At 36.4% G+C, this 19768-nt stretch overlaps 1 protein-coding gene across 3 annotated transcripts; it reads right to left on the reverse strand.

The window, feature by feature from the left end:
- Positions 1-822: 822 nt before the first annotated feature.
- On the reverse strand, positions 823-19422 carry tango6 (transport and golgi organization 6 homolog). 3 transcript variants are annotated; one of them, XM_081372354.1, is made up of 18 exons: positions 19314-19422; positions 18315-18964; positions 17205-17321; positions 16952-17114; positions 15922-16028; positions 15561-15723; positions 15314-15381; positions 15116-15228; positions 14860-15036; positions 13525-13651; positions 13110-13304; positions 12633-12767; positions 11237-11731; positions 9632-9689; positions 8500-8658; positions 6321-6472; positions 4869-4982; positions 823-2429 (listed from the first exon to the last, which is right to left on the reverse strand). In XM_081372354.1, the coding sequence occupies exons 1-18, from the start codon at positions 19363-19365 to the stop codon at positions 2253-2255; spliced, it is 3222 nt and encodes a 1073-aa protein (XP_081228480.1). In that variant the 5' UTR covers positions 19366-19422; the 3' UTR covers positions 823-2252. The 3 variants fall into 3 exon arrangements, with proteins under 3 accessions (XP_081228480.1, XP_081228479.1, XP_081228481.1); XM_081372353.1 differs by having other exon boundaries at positions 15922-16031; positions 19314-19414; XM_081372355.1 differs by having other exon boundaries at positions 15922-16031; positions 18315-18995; positions 19314-19407.
- Between the last annotated feature and the right edge of the window lie 346 nt (positions 19423-19768).

The following is a 19768-nucleotide window of genomic DNA, read 5'->3' on the forward strand; positions in this document are numbered from 1 at the left end:
AGGTGCATACATTTTTGGTCAAGATCTTGTCTTGACAATGCAAGAGTCAAGCACTCTGTAAAGTCTCCTCCAGCACATCCCAAAGACTTTCAATGAATTTAAGGTCTGGACTCAGAGGCACCAATTCATGTGTGAAAATTATTCTTTATGCTCCCTCTTATCCATTATTTCACATTTTAAGCCTGATGGATCTTGATATTGTTATCCCGGATTATGGCCATGATGTGTTTCATTGTTTAAGAAATTAATAGCTATACACTTCATCATTTAGGGTTAGAAAAACTGTTGCCAAACATATAACATGCTAGAAATATAATAATCACTTCAATAATGATCCAATCAGACTTATTTAGTCTATCATAATCATAGCATTTGCCTATTTAAATTCAAACAGTGACTTTTTCTTTTTTGGCCGGGCAGTGTATATATAGGCAAAATGAGCATCACTGCTTTGCTACACTTTCCACGTGGCTGCAATTTGTAAAAGCGTAATCTTACTAATATATAGAGTAACTGCTCCATCCATAAATAATCTCTTTGCAAAGTCTTAGACATTATCAGAAAATAATGGAATTAAACAAAGTAGTTTACTAAAACACACTGAAGAAGGACTGAGAGGTTAAATGTTTGTCTTTTTCACTTTTGTGATCAATAAAATCAGTGAACGAACTGATTTTTAAGTGTGAATCACCATTGAGGTTTTGATGCAAGGATCACAAAATAATCCACACTAAAATTTAAAAAGTAGTTGGTGCTAAACAGTAAAAAAACTGCGCAAAGTTTAACAAACTATTTCTGATTTTTTTTGTCTTTTTTGTTTTTCAAATGTTTCAAAATTATATTTATCCTGGTTTCTCTTTTTTTCTCAAAGTTTCTGAACACAGTAAATGTATTGTTGACGTGTAAATGTGGTCAATATGAAATTTAAATAGTTCATATTTACTTATTTTCTAAATGAACATCTGTGTATGTTATTCCAAAGTAAAACCTTTGTAATTTTAATCAAAGGCCCGGTTTCACAGACAGGGCTTAGATTAAGACAGGATTAGGTCTTAATTAAATTAGGACATTCAAGTAGCATTTGTAAACATGCCTTAGAAAAAAAAACACATTACTGCTGTGCATTTTGAGACAGAATAATGGCACTGGCATATTTTAAGATGTCAGTGCAAGTTGCTTTCAGTTCAAACGGCTCAAACATGCATTTTAGTCTGAGACTAAGCTTAAGCCTTGTCTGTGAAACCGGGGGAAAGGGTTTTTGGGTACAATTCAGATATTGCTTTAGCAAACTTTCATTCAGTCTGGCTCAATTAAATGTTCACAATTCCTGTCCTACATTTTTCCTGCATTACTCAGAAATACTTAAAAGGGCCATTCACCCAAAAATTTAAATTCTGTCAACATTTTCTGCAATTCATATTGGCTTTAACACATACTATAAACTGTTATACAATGTAAACTATTTTTTATCTTATTAATATTTGGTTCACCTATTACCTTACAGCACATGAGGCAGACAGGAACTTGTGGCACTGCAACCTAACACAGATGTTCAGACACATGCTTGCATTTATATTACCTCTAAAACAGTCCTAGCAAAGGGAAAAAGAAACTGTTAACGACAGCATAATATATAAACACATTAGACCAGCTTCGGAAAAATAAGCACTCTTTATTTTATTTTAGAGACACCTCATGACCAAGATATCATTTTATGAGTTAGCATAAATGCTAACATTTGTATTTATATGGTATTTAACCAGTTCTGCTTCAGGGCAGTTCCAAGAGGTCAGGATGCTATACAGACGGTTAACATGAATGGATAGTTTTAGTATTGTGCAGTGGGAGGAATTTTAAGAGAATGACTAATTGCCCTGTTGTATCTTACAATGATGTCATGACCTGGCTGTCTTTATATGTACAACAAACATTCGATAAAACGCAAACAGGCATTTTATCACCAGTGCAGAATAGAGTGGAAACCAGCTACACCAGGGCTCTTTACAAAGATATATCTTTTGCTTTTGTTCCCCTCTAACCTCAGTGTAACAGATAACAAAAGGCACAATGCTAGTTTATCAATGGCAAGACAGGTTTTTTGGTTTTAGAAAGGAAATGTGGGAGTGAAAACTGATTATGGAGAAGAAAAAAAAAGCTGAAAATGTATAAATTATTCAATTACTACATATATAAACGGATGGTAGAAATCTAAGAGGTCTACAAAAAATTGTTATGTGATTTCTGGAGCGCTTTCAAGGAAGTACCACAATCTTTTTCTCAAGTTTTTGCTGAGGGAAGATGAACCTCCTCATGACATCCTCCAGCTCCTCCAGAGCGAGCTGAGCATGGAGTACAGCCACATCATCCGGGTCCGACCGCACCACCCCTTTCAGAGCCCGATACAGCTCAGATAAAACATCCCCAAGAACCTGAAAAAGCAGAAGAAGAGTCGGAAAGCACTTAGTAAGCGGATGTACTGTTTTACTGTACAACTGAAAGCAAGAAAAAGAACAAACAAGGAAGAGAAAACAATGAAAAATAATTTCATATACATATACTGTATATGTCTCTTGACCTTCTCCCTCACAACAGGAGAGCGCTTTTGTGAGCAGTCAGCTGTTTTAGCCTCACACTAAGAGGACACCTGGCGTTGTGACTTATGGTTTACCTGGACGAGCCGTCTCATTACTCGCTGCAACAGCTGTACCGAGTAACAACAGTTTCTCATACCAGAAGGACCTCTATCAAGCTCCATCCTGGGAAACTCAACAGACGGTGATGACAGACACAACTTTGCACCCGGGTCCAATGCCAAGGTGCAGGCCAGGGACAGCACCGTCTGAGTCTAGTAAAACCTGTCCTATAAAGTGCATGTGCAAATATTTCAAGGGTCAGGGTACTAACTAGGGTGGACATTGGTGCTGTAAATCAGGGGGTCAAAAGTATAAAAGGTCATTTGCAGCAGCAGTGGCCAGTTTGGTCTGCTCTGAGGTCATGGGATCAGTTCATGTGTTTATAGAGGGATCTTAAGATGTGTTTTATGCGGACAAACACTCCCAAAATTCCAAGTGTTGCAAAGTGAAGTAGTGAAAGGACAAAGCAGAAGATTTAGCATCCTGACATGTTGTATCAAACTCTCTACAAAATTAAATGTATCATCTTATACAAGAATACTTCTCTAAAGAATCTTATTATTACAAAAAACAGTCAAAAAATATTAAACTACTTTAAATAAACTATTTTGAAGAAAAATTAAGAATTTAAGTTTATATTCTTTATTTTATTTTTTTAATTATTTAATTGAACTGTTATTTGAGTACATTCATTTATTTATTTATCTTCTGTAGAACATACTATAATCACACTGGAAAAACCTGGCAAATAAGAAGAAGACATTCTCAAGGTTTAAAGATTACTTTATAGAAATACATTTGATAAAGGAAATAAGTGGTATCAATGATCAAGTATCTTGCTTTCATGGAATGTGTGGCAGTCTTGTGATTCATACCCTATTATGTTTAAAATATGTTTTAAAAGAGTTAACTGGAATAAACTTATCACACTGCATTATGGGAGAACAGATCTGTAGTCTGAGAGGTTGGAATGTCAATCGGCTGCCAGTCTGCTGACAACATCAAAAAACTATAAAATGTACAAATTTCAGTAAGTTTGGTTCATATGATCTCACAACAGGGTAAACATCTGTTGAAGATTGCTGCTAATAGTTCAGTGGATCAGAGACTCAATGTTCTCACATCTATGTAAGCTGATACACACCTCTGATTGGTTAATGTAGTTACAGCTGTAACTCAGAACTTGTGATACATAAAACTTTGTAGAAGGTTTCTCAATAAACTCCTAACCCTAGATGATGAACTTTATTAACTCAACCTGCACTGTTCATGTCATGGACATCAATGATTTTTAGTTTAACCTCATGGTCACTTTACCGGGAAAAAAATGTCTTGGCAACCTACTACAACACTCTATCATAGCAGGGACAAATTTTGCATGAGCAAGGACCACCAAGTTTTTCATATGGTTTAGATCTATTAATTTTGTTCATCATGCACCAAATGTAGGAGCTATGGTCGGAAATTAAAGGCATTGCTGGGAAAGTGATCAGGGCCGTGGGAACAAGAGAGTCTGCTGAGAGTGATGACTAGACAGAGCATTGGTTGTCTTATACTGCAGGTGACCTCTAAATAAGAGAGTAGAAAATTACAGCTGCTGCTCATCAGTCCAGATGCTGGAAGAATTCCTCCCACTAAACACGTGCATTGATCATGATCGAAAGACCTAACAATCTACTCAATATCCCTCACACACAACAAAACACAGTGATGGGACTTCACACCTTTGAAGAAATATTTCTGGTTAAAAACATGCTGTAAATGGATAGCATCTGTGGCATGCTGTTGAATACCACAATTTTTTTTTGACGGAAAAGACATTTATAACTATACAAAGATTTATATTTCAAATAAATGCGTTGTTACATTTTTGGAGAGGTGCACGTCAGGGTACGTCATAGGTTATACGTGCTACACACACACAGCCTACGACATAGCTGTGGCGTGAGTTTGATGCAGAAGTATAAATTGGGCTTAAGAAATGTTACTTGAGCACCAAATCAACATATAAGAATGATTTCTGAAGAATCGTGTGACTCTGAAGACTGGAGTAATGATGCTGAAAATTCAGCTGTGCATCACAGGAATAAATGACATTTTAAAATATATTAAAATAGTTAATAATTATTTTAAAATACTGAATAATTAATACATTTTAAGTCCTTTATAAAAGCTTTTCATATTCCTTTAATACCAGCCAAGTTAAATTGATCACATATATTTAAAAATACTCACCTGAGTGGTTTTATCACTGAGGCCCCTAAGGACCAGAGCAATGACATGGACCGCGGCCCTCCGGACCTCTGCTTCTCTGTCCGTCTTTATCAGGGCGGTGAGACACGAGCTCAGCTGCAGGAACCACACAAACAGAGGTCATATACAAAGGACGTACGCAGGCCGCAGAGATCTGCAATGCTGCACTAGTTGATCTTTATGTCAATGTAGCGGGTCGATTGATGTCTAAACGCATGCACACGGGTTTGCAGAAGGCTGATGGTCAAGATGGTCTAGAAAAGCCTGTTGCAGGGGCTCTTTCATGAATAAGCAGCCCAGTTAGTCACACTGACAGAGATGCTTATTCATGAAGATCTCTAGCCCACTGCCGCAGCTCAGACACTCACGGTAGATTTTCTCAACGACCGTATGCACAAGCGCTGAAAAATAAACAAACTGCTTTCCAACTGCAAGGCGTCACACATTTCACACATTGGCACAAAGTATCAAAGAACTCTAGATTTGTATTTCCTGAAGGAAACATCAATGCTTGCAAGGCAGCAAAAGTACAATGCTAAAGTCTCGGATAAGCTTAGACTTTGATTCTACTTAAAATACTGGTGACATGACTGATTTCCCAGTTTGATGTGATTCTGATTCACAGGCTTTAAACTTGATTTGATTCAACACTGATTCTATATTTCAGTTATGAATGTCCATTTCACTTACATTTATATTGTGAATTGGAAATAGGCTTAGAGTAAAAGATTGATCTTGGGATTGTATAGATCAATACGGGGAGTGCTCCATTAAACGAAAAGCTATATTTTTTTCCCCAACCCTTAAGACACTTCTTGTTTTCTATTGGCTGTGTACGAGAATCAACATAACGCAAATTCAACACATTCTGTCCACTTTAAAACGCAGCTATAGATGGTTAAGTAAGTGACTAGAGTAAAAAAAAGGCTAATCACAATTCAGTATACAAATTAATAACATATTAACAAATAACAATAACAAATTAAAAATCATTCCAATATGCAAATATTATGGTGTCACCACTTTCAGTTTTGAATTGCTAATATCATAAAATGGAAATTTTGAAAGCATTTAAATAAATTTGAGCATACACAATCAGTTGCTACATAAAGATTTGTGGTCAAGACATTGGCTGATTTTAATGAGCAAATCAGTGAAATTGCTGTAGTTCAGGTTCATCCATCAATCACCCATCTGCACCAGCAGAAAACCCTGATCTCAGCACTAGTAGTAGTAGTAATCTTGTGTAGTGAGATGTGCATGTGTGTACACACATACACAGCTGTGCAGAGTAAAGAGAACGATGTCATCAGACTAGAAGCAGCCTCGGGGATCTGCTTAAAAAGAACTAATTACAGACTAAACTGCGCAGATTCAGCTTTTCATCAGCTTGTCTAGTTGACTTTTAGGTTTTGAATACTGGAGTGGTACTACCTCTTGTGCCAGTGGTCCGAGGGAAAAGTTGAGACGTTGGCAGAGTTCACCCAAATTAGAGAGGCTGCTGGCACGCACACTACTGTCCTTGTCTCGTGTGCCACTCAGGAACACACCAATCAGAGGGCGACCATAGTGTGGAGCAAGGTCACCTAAAAGATAAAACTTTTTATTTATTTATACGTACAGATATTTAGCTGTATATAAAGACATACACTACTGTTCAAAAGTTTGGAATAATTATGATTTTTGCTCACTAAGGCTCCATTTATTTGATTAAAAATACATAAAAAAACAGTAATATTTAAGTGTAATTTATTCCTGTGATGGCCATTTTGTTTTGTTTTATATTTTGTGTCTGTCAGATCCTTCTGAAATCATTTGAATATGCCGTTTTGTTGCTCAAATATTATTTGTACTCAATTACTAATAATCTTTATTCATTATTATTAAAGTTATAATATTTAACTTTATTTATGTTCTTTATTATCAATGTTGAAAATAGTTTTTGCTGCATAGTTTTTGTGGAATTATCAGGATTATTGAACAGAAAATTCTAAACAACAGCCTTTATTTGACATTTATTATAAATGTCTTTACTGTGACTTTTGGTCAATTTAATGCATTCTTGCTTAATCAAAGGTTTTAATGGTAGTGTATCACTGATTCCACATAAATACTAAGCAGCACAACTGCTTTCAACTGATGATAATAAATGTTTCTCGGGCAACAAATCAGCATATTAAAATTATTTTTGAAGGATCACGTGACAGAAGTAATGGCAACTGTAAATTCAACTTACAAAATACACTGCATTTCAAAACAGATTAAAATAGAAAACAGTTCTTTTAAATTGTAATATTTTACAATATTACTGTTTTACTGTATTTTTTATCAAATAAATATTATTTGCTTGGTGAGCATAAGAGACTTCTATCAACAACATTAAAACTCTTAATTATTCCAAACTTTCGACCTGTAGTGTATACAGACTTAAAAAAGATTTGTCCTAATATCACATGTACAGTGAAAGGAATGAGAGCTCCAGCCTGAACACACACACACACACACAAACAAACAAAGCTGAAGTCGCGACTCCTCTTCCAATCTCTCCATCTCAGTGTGAAAGTCTGAGAAAGTCCAAAGTCCATACCTATAGCATGAGCAAAGTCACTAAACTGGGATTTTTTTTGGCTTCTTTTTGGGCTCTGACAAAAAAAAAAAAAAAAAAATTCTCCTCACACTGACAGGTATTAGTGTAAGGGGAATTTACATTCTTTATGGGTAATAAATAAGGATACAACTAGACAAAAGCTATTATAATGGCTGGCAGGTGGGTCCAGAGGGACTTGCTCCCCACAGCTGATTTTTCTGGCCCTGTCTGAAATGTCATTCAAACTGTATAAAACCTTCCAGAATCCATGTGCCAGGACCTATTCAGACATGAAAGTCCACTTGTTCAGCTGACCAATCCTCCAAACGGATCAAAAGAGTTTAAATGTCTATTGTGGACTAGATCTACAAGAAAAAAAAGGGAGGGAAAAGGAACAGGGGCAAGAAAAAGTGTAACATACGCTTCTTTGATCCAGTGCTTCTTGTTAACTGTGGCCATCTGTCCCAGCACCTTATTAAGCGACATGTTTAATTGGAAACCAGTGGCACACTTATGCAGGAAAAGGATTTATTTAATTACGCATCGGATGTGCACATTATGAAACAGCGTGTTTTGGTTAGATATTTAGTTATTACAAAATCAAGGATTTAAGGATTGAAATAAGTGTCTCATTAGATAATACTCAAGGGCTGAAAATGTAAATTGAGCTCAAGTGTGCGATGTGAAGTGTGTGATGCCCCCTGCTGTGTGTGAAGGCACTATGAATGTGACAGAGAGCTGTGAGACTCATTGTGCGGTTTCAGCGGACTGTAGCAGCTGTTGGGCTTTTTCAGAGCTCGGTCTGTTAGCGTAAAGGAGCCGGGCCAAGACGACATGCCTCAGACCCAGACTGAATGATCTTGAGACACAATGAATAACCGCACACTTGTGCTGGGGATACGGCACTGCCCAGATCTGACAAACAGATCCTGAAATGGAGCATGAAGTATTTTAAAGGAAGAAAAGAATACAGAAAGAAAGAAATATGAAGAAGAAAGAAATACTACAGTCAGTGACTGTGCTCACCCATGGCCCTGCAGGCTCTCATTAATACCTCGCCCACTTTGAGGCGTGTCTCTAGGGAGCTCTCTCTTTTGGGGGGACCGACAGTTGCCCCGGTCTGATACTCTCCCAGCAGTCTCTGCAGAATCTGCTCAGGAAAAGAATCAGCCAACACTGCCAACCCTGAAACAGAAAAAACAGCTCTGAATAAAGGCTAAAACTCTGACAGACCCTTTTTAAGACAGGATGAATAGAAAGCACAACAGGCTGCCAGAGCATTACAATCTTAATTTAGCTATTCCTCAATAGGCCAAAAAAGGATGGTTGAGATGGTTCTGACCATTCATGGACAAAAGGTGAAATAACATTGGCTGCAAATACATAGAGCTGGTTTAGTTAATCAAACCAAAATATAGCATCCCAAATCTGTTTGTTGGCCCAGATACAGCAGCCTTGTAGATTTCAAAGCTGTTCCTAAAATAACCTGACACACATATACAAAAGAAAGCCGATCAATAAACCCCACCGTTCAAAAGTTTGGGGCCAGGAATACAAAATATAGTAAAAACAGTAATATTGTGAAATATTCAAACAATTTAAAATAACTGTTTTTTCAAAGACGAATTTTCAGCATCTTTATTCCAGTCTTTAGTGCCACATGATTTGGTGTGTTCAAGAAACATTTATTATTATTATCAATGTTGAAAACAGTTGTGCTGCATAATATTGACTACTTTAATGAGCTCAGGAATCAGATGCTTTATCTATTCATTATGGCAAAGCAAAAGCCTGGTCGTTTAACAAATGAAAGGTTTAACCAAACATCTGTATTCTTTAAGAATGAGTAACGTGAGGGCTGAAACACATTGTAACGTGTTGAGGTAAAGCTGACATTGAGTTTAGCTGGCAAAAGTAAATCAGGTCAATGTAATGTCTGTGCTTTATACTTACAACTAAGTCATTCAACCAGTCAAAACCAAGCTGTTCTATTATGTACCATCACAACTACAAATAAATCAAAACTTCACATAAATTTCTGAAAAACCCTCAATAGTCATTTCTTAAAAATTAGGCAAAAGCAGGTGTGATTATCATATTTTGTTGTATTTCGAAGTAGTTTAGGCTGGTTTCTTTCTTGAACTAATGAATTAATTACCTTGAATAGCAGACAGATACACAAAGGAGTCTTCATGTTCCAGGTTTTCCAGAAAGAGCTGAAACACATTGAAATAATTCACTGAAAGCTGAGAGCAAAGAATTAGAGCAGATTTAATTAATTCCTTAGTCTAATTATCGCTGACAGTTTTTCAGCTCTCAGCACGTTTACAGTAATGCAAATTAAAACATGTCTATGGCCTGCAGTTTTAAAAGATTTAAATGAGTTCACATGAGGTGAAGTGCTATGACTTTCAGAGAGAATGAAAGAGAAAATGAATACAACAGATAAGACATTTATGTGGAACTCTGACAGACACTGATACAAATAAATATTTAAAACTGAATGAATCAAAAGAAAAAGGTTCACATCTAGACAATGTTAATGGATTACTGGGTGGGTGTTATGTCACTGCTAGTGAGAGGCTGTGTCTGTGTTCATGTGTGAATTAGTTGTATTTATGAAGCGTTGGACACAGAAGAGACTCTTATAACAGAGAATATTAGATGAGACATTGCAGAAAGCCGCTCATCATAACTAGATCCCACGAGAGTCGTCAGACACCCTCAAGCAAGAGGTTTTACACACCAAACATCCCACCTCATTTATTAAACATGGTCTATTCTAGACCCTCACCCACCCTCAACACTAGCACACAGGAGAAAGAGAAACACTGGAAGTCATGGCCCATTTAAACAATGTCACCCAGGGAAGAAGAGTCTACGCAAATCCCAGGAGAGATGTGCACGTGACACCAAGCTTTTGGCATCAGAGAGAATAATGCATACTGGGAGAGTAAGTGTTTATCATATACTGTAATGATCGCCTGCATCAAAGCGCAATGACAACAGCGTTTTAGGGGCCTGAAAATGCAAACTTGTGAAATCGGGTTTTAAAAATGATACTGTTATTGTCTGCAAATTTGTGAAAACGGTGATGTCTTGCACATGCGTATTATATGTTCAGTATATAGGCATGTACCGTTTCTTTACAAAGTGATATCGCCAACTACTGACATGCATAACACAACATTTTTAGTCGTTTTTTGCGGATGCGTGTGAACAGGGATTGTTTTGACATCGCTGTCAAAAATGCAAAGGAATTTTTTTTTCCGTTTTTAGTACATAGATGTTGTGTAAGCGTACCCTAAACCAGCCATTAAGAATATACAGTAATAGGTGAAATGGAAAAAATATTAATAATAATTAATTATACAAAAAAGTTTCAATATTTTAAAATTGTTAAAATATTTCACCTTTAGCAATAATAATAATAATGTCTGGAATTAATGGAAATATTTAAAAATTATAACATTTATAGTATTTATTTTTCCGATGCATTTGGCAGATGTTTTTCCAATTATAAAAACTATATATTTATGTATTCCCTGGAAATATATATATATATATATATATATATAATAATGTTCATCCATCTGATTATGCAGATTCCAACTGAAATTACTAGATTTCACCTGCAAATTTTGAGTAAATGTGACCACTTTCATATACATAATGAGAAATGTTTTTTTTTTTTAATTCATGCCAGGCCAGTTTTATCTGCTTTAACTTACATAAACAGATACATACACATCTATACACTCACTGTTAGTAGTTTCTCCTTGTTCTGCAATGCCTCCTCGTCTCCATCTCTAACAGAGCGGGTCAGTGAACGCAGTGCTACGGCTCGTGTCGGCACATCTGGGTCACAGGCTTCCAGCAGGCACTCAGAGAAAGCTTTACTGCGCAAGGCCTCAGAAATCCCAGGATTGGGTATTCCTCCAGCTGTCTGAAAGTCTTTAACTTTGGGTGTTACACTAGGGTCTGTTGTATGTTTGGGATGTGAGATTGATTGTGAAGGGACCTGGGGTCTGGCTGGGAGGGAGTTTGAACTGTGGCCTGCAGGTTGAGTAAGACTGTGGGCAGTGCTGTGCTGGCTCGCTGTTTTAGGGACAGCTGTAGGGCGATAAGCCCCGTGTGTGGCAATAGTGGCCCTCAGATCGGACGCTAGCTCCTGGATAACGGGCTCTTGGTGCTGCTTGGAAATCTGTTCCAGGTGGGGCAGCAGTGCAGCCATTGATGAATAATCATCTGCAGTGAGCTGAAAGAAGATATACAAAGGTACAATTTGGTAAGTAATAAATAATATGTACATGAACAAAGACTTAAGGCTGTCAATTGTTTAAAACTTTTAATCATACTAATTAGAAAATATGCTGATTAATTAATTACAATTAATTGCATATCAATATTGCTAGGAACTTCCTCAATATAATTGGGCAATTACAAATCTTTGAATATAATACAATATAATACATTCTTTGAATATAATTAAAAGAAATTATATTAAAACATAACTTTTTTGTTTCATGTCATTTTATTATTTTGTCCTTTTTGCATAGTTTTATTTAATCACACTAAATTAACCCAATAAATGGGCATTAGTGGGCATTATTTTGTGTGCTGTGACTGGGCACAACTTCTAGATAGCAGTTTTTGTTTTTTATAGTTTTAGTTTTCATGTTAATTTTTGTTTAATTGTCAGTCAATTTCCATTATGTGCTTTTGTCATTTTCTAAAGTTTATTTATTTATGTACTTATAATTGTAGTGCTTCAACTTCAACATATTTTAGTTTATTACCAAGGCAACATTTCTAATTTTCAGTTAGTTTAACTAATATTTATATTTTATTTTATTTCAATTAACAGAAATATAATAACGATAATAACCCCGTGTGCAACAAACTAATTTTGTGCAACTAACTAATATGATGTTATTAGTGTAAATGTAATCGCATTTATACAAGGTCAAATGGCATTTTTATTAAGTATAAAAAAATAGAAAATCTTTTGTTAAAAAAGTGTAGCATGCATGCCACACTGCAGGATTAATATGCAATATGTTGACTAACCATAAACACAGCAAACAGCTTATTACTATAGGAACTCCTACAATAGAGTGAGCAAAGAACAGCAGCAAAATGTAGAAACAATACACTACCTCAGCAGCTCCAGAGAGAAGAGTGGCCACAAGCCCTATTCCCATACTGAGAGTCTGACTCTCCACTGGGCTGTCAGTGCCACGCTCCAGACTAACACATGCTCTCTGCAGCATGGATGCTATGAACCCAACCACCTGTAAGCAGAGAGAGAGAGAGAGATCACACCTTATCACTACATAAAGTAGCACAACTGCTGATATAACACATCTGCCCTAAATAACAGTCAGAGTAAAGATATCCTTTGTTGCGAGTTAAATGGAACAGATCTGGCCAGGGGATGATGTGCTCTATTTTTAGAAGGCCCATGTTTTATCTTAATAGAACCTCAGTTGAATAAAAGCAGAAAAGACAAAATGATAAGAAAGCTTAAAAGAGTTTAAAGTTTAGAATTAAAACTCAAATGTACCACTTCACTCAGGAAAAGAGAGAACCATTGATTTGAATGAACCAAAAGAATGATTTCTTCTATATCTCACCTGAGTGGGTTTGCAGAGCAGCTGTGTGTGTGGAAGACCCTCACACATGATGGCCAGCGCCTGCAGCAGAGCAAGTCTCTGTCCGTGTCCACCTGCACGCCCCAGCAGATGCTGCTCTAACTCCAGCAGCGTCATAGATGAGGTGTTCACTTCCTGCTCAACCTCGTCCTGCTCAGCAGCCACAGCTGTTAAATCCTTGAAGCAACACAAAACACAAAAAAGGGCATTTTTTTAATCTTCTTAAAGTCTAAAATTTCTTTTTAATCATCTACTCTACATTTTGAAGCATTCTTGAGTCCTCAAATCTTGCTATAAAACAGTTATGGACATCCATGTGTCTTATGTGCTATAGTATAGACATTGTTGAGCTACAATGGAAATGGTCAGGCTGAAACAGACTGGCAGAGGTCAGCACCTGCAGCAGCAGTAGGAAAAACTCTCCAGGCAGGTCACTGTCCTTCATCTCTTCCAATAACTGCACCAGACACTGCACTCTCCACTGCTCACCTGAGACCTTCTCATACAGAGCATCATCTTCATCACTGTCAAAACACAGAAAAAGAGCCAGTTAATCATTGTTATGCCTTGCAACATACACTACTATTCAAAAGGCTCTTATGTCCACCAAGGCTACATTTACAGGTGAAACTCGAAAAATTAGAATATCGTGCAAAAGTTCATTTATTTAAGTAATTCAACTTAAAAGGTGAAACTAATATTTTATATAGACTCATTACATGCAAAGTGAGATATTTCAAGCCTTTATTTGTTATAATTTTGATGATTATGGCTTACAGCTTATGAAAATTGTCAACATTTCTGAGATTTTGAATTCAGGGTTTGCATAAGCTGTAAGCCATACTCATCAAAATTATAACAAATAAAGGCTTGAAATATCTCACTTTGCATGTAATGAGTCTATATAATATATTAGTTTCACCTTTTAAGATGAATTACTGAAATAAACAAACTTTTGCACGATATTCACATTTTTCGAGTTTCACCTTTATTTGAACAAACATACAGGAAAATAAATATTATGTAATATTATTACAATTTAATATAACAGTTTTTTTCTTTTCTTTTTTTTAATAAAACTAATTCCTGTGATGGCAAAGCTGAATTTTAAGCATCATTACTCCAGTCTTCAGTGTCACATGATCCTTCAGAAATCATTCTAATTTGCTGATTTAGTGCGCAGGAAACATTTTTTTTTTTTTGAGCTATGAAAACCACAAAGCAATGTACGGAAAACAAAATAAACTTTTGAACAGTTGTGCAACTAAATATTTTTGTGGAAACCATGTTTTTTTTTTTTCAGGATTCACTGATGAATAGAAAAAAAAAAAGAATATTTAAAATAGAAATCTTCTGTAACATTATAAATGTCTTTACTTTCATTTTTGATCAATTTCACTTGATATTATACTGATATAAATAATGCTTAATTTAATGAAAGCAAATAAGATACACAAAAAATTACTGAAATCAATATTTTACAAAATATCAACTCTAAATTCATCACTAAACACTTAAAAACATGCATCATCTTTTTTAAGGCTTCAGTTTGTTTTAAAATTGACAAAAGGGTGACAAAATCTAGCTAACAGATTCTGCTATTTTCCCAATTAGATCATCGCCTGATAAACTCAAAATGGCAAAATACTGGCTGGTAAACCAGACTGACTAGTATATCACTACTTTCCACAAAACATTGCATAATTATTGTAGGGTTCTCATTTAATAATACCTGATAAGCTCTCTCACTGTAAGTCTGGCCCCTCCTTCACTGCCAGGCGAGAACTGAAAGCCGCGTCTGACTCCACCCACTTCTCCCAGCAGTCCACACAAGCGTTTCAGCAGCAAAAGAGATGCCGAGCGCTCTGAGTGAGTCAGGCACCATATCAGGATCTCCTGACAGGATGTACTATAGGGAACAACCACTTTTAGTCTTTTCCAAACACATGATCTATTACAAATACTTCATATTCGAAAAGAAATCTGACCGTAAATGAGAGACATTCTGTTTGGTGAAGCAAAAGAGATAGAACAGTGTAGAGTAGACATCAGCTAGAGCTTTCAGCAGCACTTCTGATGGATTATTACCCACCACACAAATCTAAACAGAATGAAATAACGTTCTTATGAAAATTTCATATACTTGATGATATGGCGCATTAGACAATACAGAACGCTTGGCTTACTTTATATACATCTTCAATACAGCGAGTCAGCTCCCACTCCTCCACTGCATCCTGGGATAGGTCATCTCCTGCAAAAGCTTGTCAGTTAATTTTGTAATACTAAAAAGAGAATATACTTTGCATCTAAAAATGATTCCTGTGTGTTGGGACAAACATTAGCAAGCAACTTGATGCAGCCTTTTCGCACAACCTAAATTATATCAGCCACTAAAAAATGCTAAACTGCAGTCACCTAACAAGTACTAACCGGTTCCCTGTGCACAGCGACGAAGGGGGGAGAGAAGAGGAAAGAGCAGGAATCGCTGTGCAAACTCAGGCCGATCTTGCACCATGATGAGCGCCGCCCTGGTGGCCACTCTCTGGAACTGCTGTGCAGTCAGCTTGTCTTTGAAATGCAGAAGCTCCAGAACCTAAATCCAGTGATATTACATTCTATGATTAGAGTACATTTCAAAAATTATTTATAGGTTTTTAGGTAACAGATGGCAATGAACTCTTGCTTTTTGTTATTTGACTACTAGCATATTTTGCAAACCATATAAAACTCTAAATTACCATTATAGCAATAATCTCACTATTTTGACTGTAATGAGAGAACATTACTTCACCTGTGGACACACTTGACTGTAATAGCTCTCAGCAGAGAGGGACTGCTGAGGACAGGCGGCAAGGATCTTGGCCACAGCATCACATTTCCTCCAGTCAGAGTCGCCACCTGCTGGTCAGCAATGTGAAACAAGTAAACATGACTGAAAAGCACATGCTGAACATTTATAGCCATCATAAAAACAAACAGAATGACTTTCCATGGAATGATAAACCTATTGGAAACACATTGGGAATTTTGTTATGTACTGGATTTATTATGTATGGTATGAAAATACACATTTTTCCACCACAATTCAAAAAATGATAGCCGAACCCACTGACACTGTGCTGTTTATAGAATATGCAAAACATTTTAGGTCACCTAGCCATTCTAACCGAGACATATCATGTTTGTCTACTTCACAGTCTGCAGCTTTTTGGGGTCAATATTGTAATATTCCAGGCAACAGCACACGGTTCCAGGATGTTGCATTTTATTTATAAGTTTGCGGAAAACAAAACAACATAAGCACGAACACAGGTTTCAATGTATTTATAAATGCATTTGTATTTACATACATGCATACTAAAAAAAAATTGTGCATAAGCAATAAAAAACAAATAGGTTATCAATTTCACATTTGCATACATAAAATATTCTTTTAACCTGTTTACAAGTAAATATACTAGTTTAGGGCTGCATTACTGAAAGAGTTTTGAAATGGGTTTTGAGTTTAGTAACAAAAATTGTATGGCTGGTATAATGCTCAATATTATAATATTAATAAATAATAGCAAATAAGGCATACGTTAAATGTCTGAATTTGAATACATACAGTACTAATTGTAGACAATATCTACTCACAATTAGCTAAAAATATTTGAGAACACAAAATATGTTTTATCCACTGACAAGGCGTTCAGTAAATTTTGGAACTGACACTAGATAGATGGTCTTGTAAACTTGATTGTATTCCATGAAAAAGCTTTTTCAAATTCAAGTGTTTCTCTGAACCAATCATCTGTACTCTTTGCTAAATTCAGCCTTACCTCCGGTGCCCTCTAAGATGGCTCTCACCACTGCCTGGACGCCTTGTGGTTGCATTAACCTGTCAGACAGCAACTGTCCACACAGGCGCCTCAGCCAAGGGGGAGCTTGGGATAGAGCCTTACCTCCCCCTCCAGGACATCCACCTCGGGAACCTGAAGATGCCTACAGCAATACACAGGACATGTCTCTGTGGAGTCACACAAGTACTAACACATCAGAAAAGTATTCAGAAAGATAGTGGGCAACACACACCTGTTTAGGACCCCCTTGCAGAACAAGCAGTTCTTTGATGACGATTGGCTGATACACTTTCCCAAGAAGACTGTGGAGGGCTGCTTTGCAGGCCTTGCGCTCCTCTACCGTTAGTCCCTGTGATAGATGAGAATGACTGAATTAGTTCAACATTTAGCTTGGGCCAAAATGAAACTTGAAAGAGTGATGAATCAGGATTCTCACACTTACTTACGTTCATGTCATTCTTCATTATTGTATAGGGATTTTAAAAAATATAGTTTTATAAAGATTTGCCTCTAAAGGACAAAACACTGAGAATAACTAGAACAGTGTTATTTTAGTATAATTTTTATACTATTTAAGTATTATTGGTAACACTTTACAATAAGGTATCATTTGATAACATTAGTTTATGTATTAACTAACATGAACTAACAATGAACAAAAAAATTCTTACAGTATTTATTAATGTTAGTTGATAAAAATAGTCATCCATTGTTTGTTCATGTTAGTTCACAGTGCATTAACTAAAGTTAAAAAAATGTTTGATTTTAATAATGTATTAGTAAATGTTGAAACTAACATTAATTTAGATTAATAAATGCTCTGGAATTATGGTTAGTTCTTAATTCATGCTAACTAAAGTAGTTAACTAATGTGTTAACTAATGAAACCTTATTGTAAAGTGTAACCGTATTATTTATTGACATTTTGAATGAGATTTAATTTTCATTTTAGTTTGTTTTATTTTATTACATGTTTTTGTCATCTTTATTAGTTTTTGTTTTTTTATATTTCTATGTAGCTGTAATAAAAAAAAAATCAGTTTTAATTTTTGTACTTGTACTTTAGCCTAAACTTATTTTTTTCAGCTTTATTTAACAATAACTCTCTCTCTCTTTCTCTCTCTCTCTCTCTACAGTATATATATATATATATATATATATATAGACATTTAAATGTAGTTTTATTAATGTTTCATGACTTTTCTATGCCTGGAGCAATATTACATTTCCTTGCTAATTCCAGGTTATTCATGGCTTTGGGAACCCCAGATCTAAAAAGAAACCACTAGTAAAATGTATTCAAATAGGATTAAATATTCCTTTGATATTAGTGTATTTTTACCTTATTACTCTTTGTACCGTCTCCTTCAGGCCGCTGGGGTCGATAACCTAACTGACACAGAGCTGCCATGATGTCACCCAGGTGGCGTGTAAACACAGGAGTCGCTAGCGATGACAGAGCAGACACCTCTAGGAGCACATTAGCGGTGATAAGCAGACGGCGTTCCCCTGTAGGGGCCACATCGTGTCGGACGGCTCCCTCCACTGCTGCCCCAAAGGCTGACCTCAGCCCCAGTGCCACTCCTACACCAGGGGCTAAATATGGGCAGAGACCCAGTGTGACCACAAACTGCAGCGCAGCGCCCAGTGTCTTTTGTTGGGCCACACTGAGAACATCTGGGGGAAGTGGTGGAGCTGCTTCAGGGGTCGCAGGGTTTGGTGAAGCAGGAATCTGGTGAAAGGCTTCCACGAGGCGGTTGAGGTGTCGTGCCAGGCAGAGCAGTAAGAGAAGACATTCCTGAACAAAGCACCAGGTTAGGTCATTAGCATCACTGCAAAACCATGTGTTGTCTCTCCTGACCTCCTCCAGAAGTCGTCTTGCTTCCTCCAGCTCTTCGCCTGCAGACATGCTCTCCTGAAGCTCTGACAGGTTCCTCTGGAGAGCCAGGACAAGTGCTGTTTGTGTGCTTTGTCCATCGCTCCACTGAGCCTCTGGAAAAGAGTCCATCATCGCATGCCATCACTATTTAACAGATTTGCAAAACATAAACAACACACAAACCTGCATGACTTTCTTTGTTCTGTAAAGCACAAAATGAGATGTTTGGCTATTCACTTTTATTGTATCGAAAAAATATACACTTAAAGTGTAAGCCGAGGCTGTCAGTACCTAAAAGATTTAGTGTTTTACGAAATAAATAGATAAAGTCATGCGGGTTTGGAACAACATGAGGGTGAGTAAAAGATGACAGGTTTTATGGGGGGTGGAAAAATAATAATACTACCAAAGCACGTTATGAAATAACACTATTTAAACCCGGATATACATTTTTTTCCTTACCTCGAATAGGTTTCGTTAATATACTGAGAGACTTTATTAGTGCTGTGACCATTTTACGCCACACTGCTGTGTTGTCTACTACAAAAACTTCGTCGCAAAGCTTTAACGTAACTGTGGTTGAAAGTTGAAACTGATGAGAAACTTTTCAAAATAAAAGTCCCACAATATAAAAGCTAAACTCACACGAAACCCAAAAGAAACGCAGAAATGAATAATGCAATGGCAATAATTCATGTGATAATTATCATCTGCATTTTATTATTTCATAAATCTCAATGGTGAATGGCAAGTAATGTAGGCTAATGAAAACATTTATTTAATTAGCTCTGCGTAAAGACACTAAAACAAATGGTACAATAATTCTTAAATATATATATATATATATTCAGGGTGAAATATGATGAAACAATGAATGAATTAAGATCAGAATAGATTTTATTCAACATAATACCATT

This window comes from Scardinius erythrophthalmus, assembly GCF_964197995.2.
Source record: "Scardinius erythrophthalmus genome assembly, chromosome: 8".
Taxonomy (NCBI): Eukaryota; Metazoa; Chordata; class Actinopteri; order Cypriniformes; family Leuciscidae; genus Scardinius; species Scardinius erythrophthalmus.

What these genes read in the sequence shown, in the direction of transcription:
- tango6 (XM_081372353.1), bottom strand. Translation starts at nt 19,365, where the DNA reads ATGGTCACAGCACTAATAAAGTCTCTCAGTATATTAACGAAACCTATT. An exon ending in CAGAATGTCTCTCATTTACG is followed by an intron (nt 15,037 to 15,115) that starts GTCAGATTTCTT and finishes TGTTCCCTATAG; the next exon opens with TACATCCTGTCAGGAGATCC. An exon ending in ACAAGGAGAAACTACTAACA is followed by an intron (nt 9,690 to 11,236) that starts GTGAGTGTATAG and finishes AATGTGTTTCAG; the next exon opens with CTCTTTCTGGAAAACCTGGA.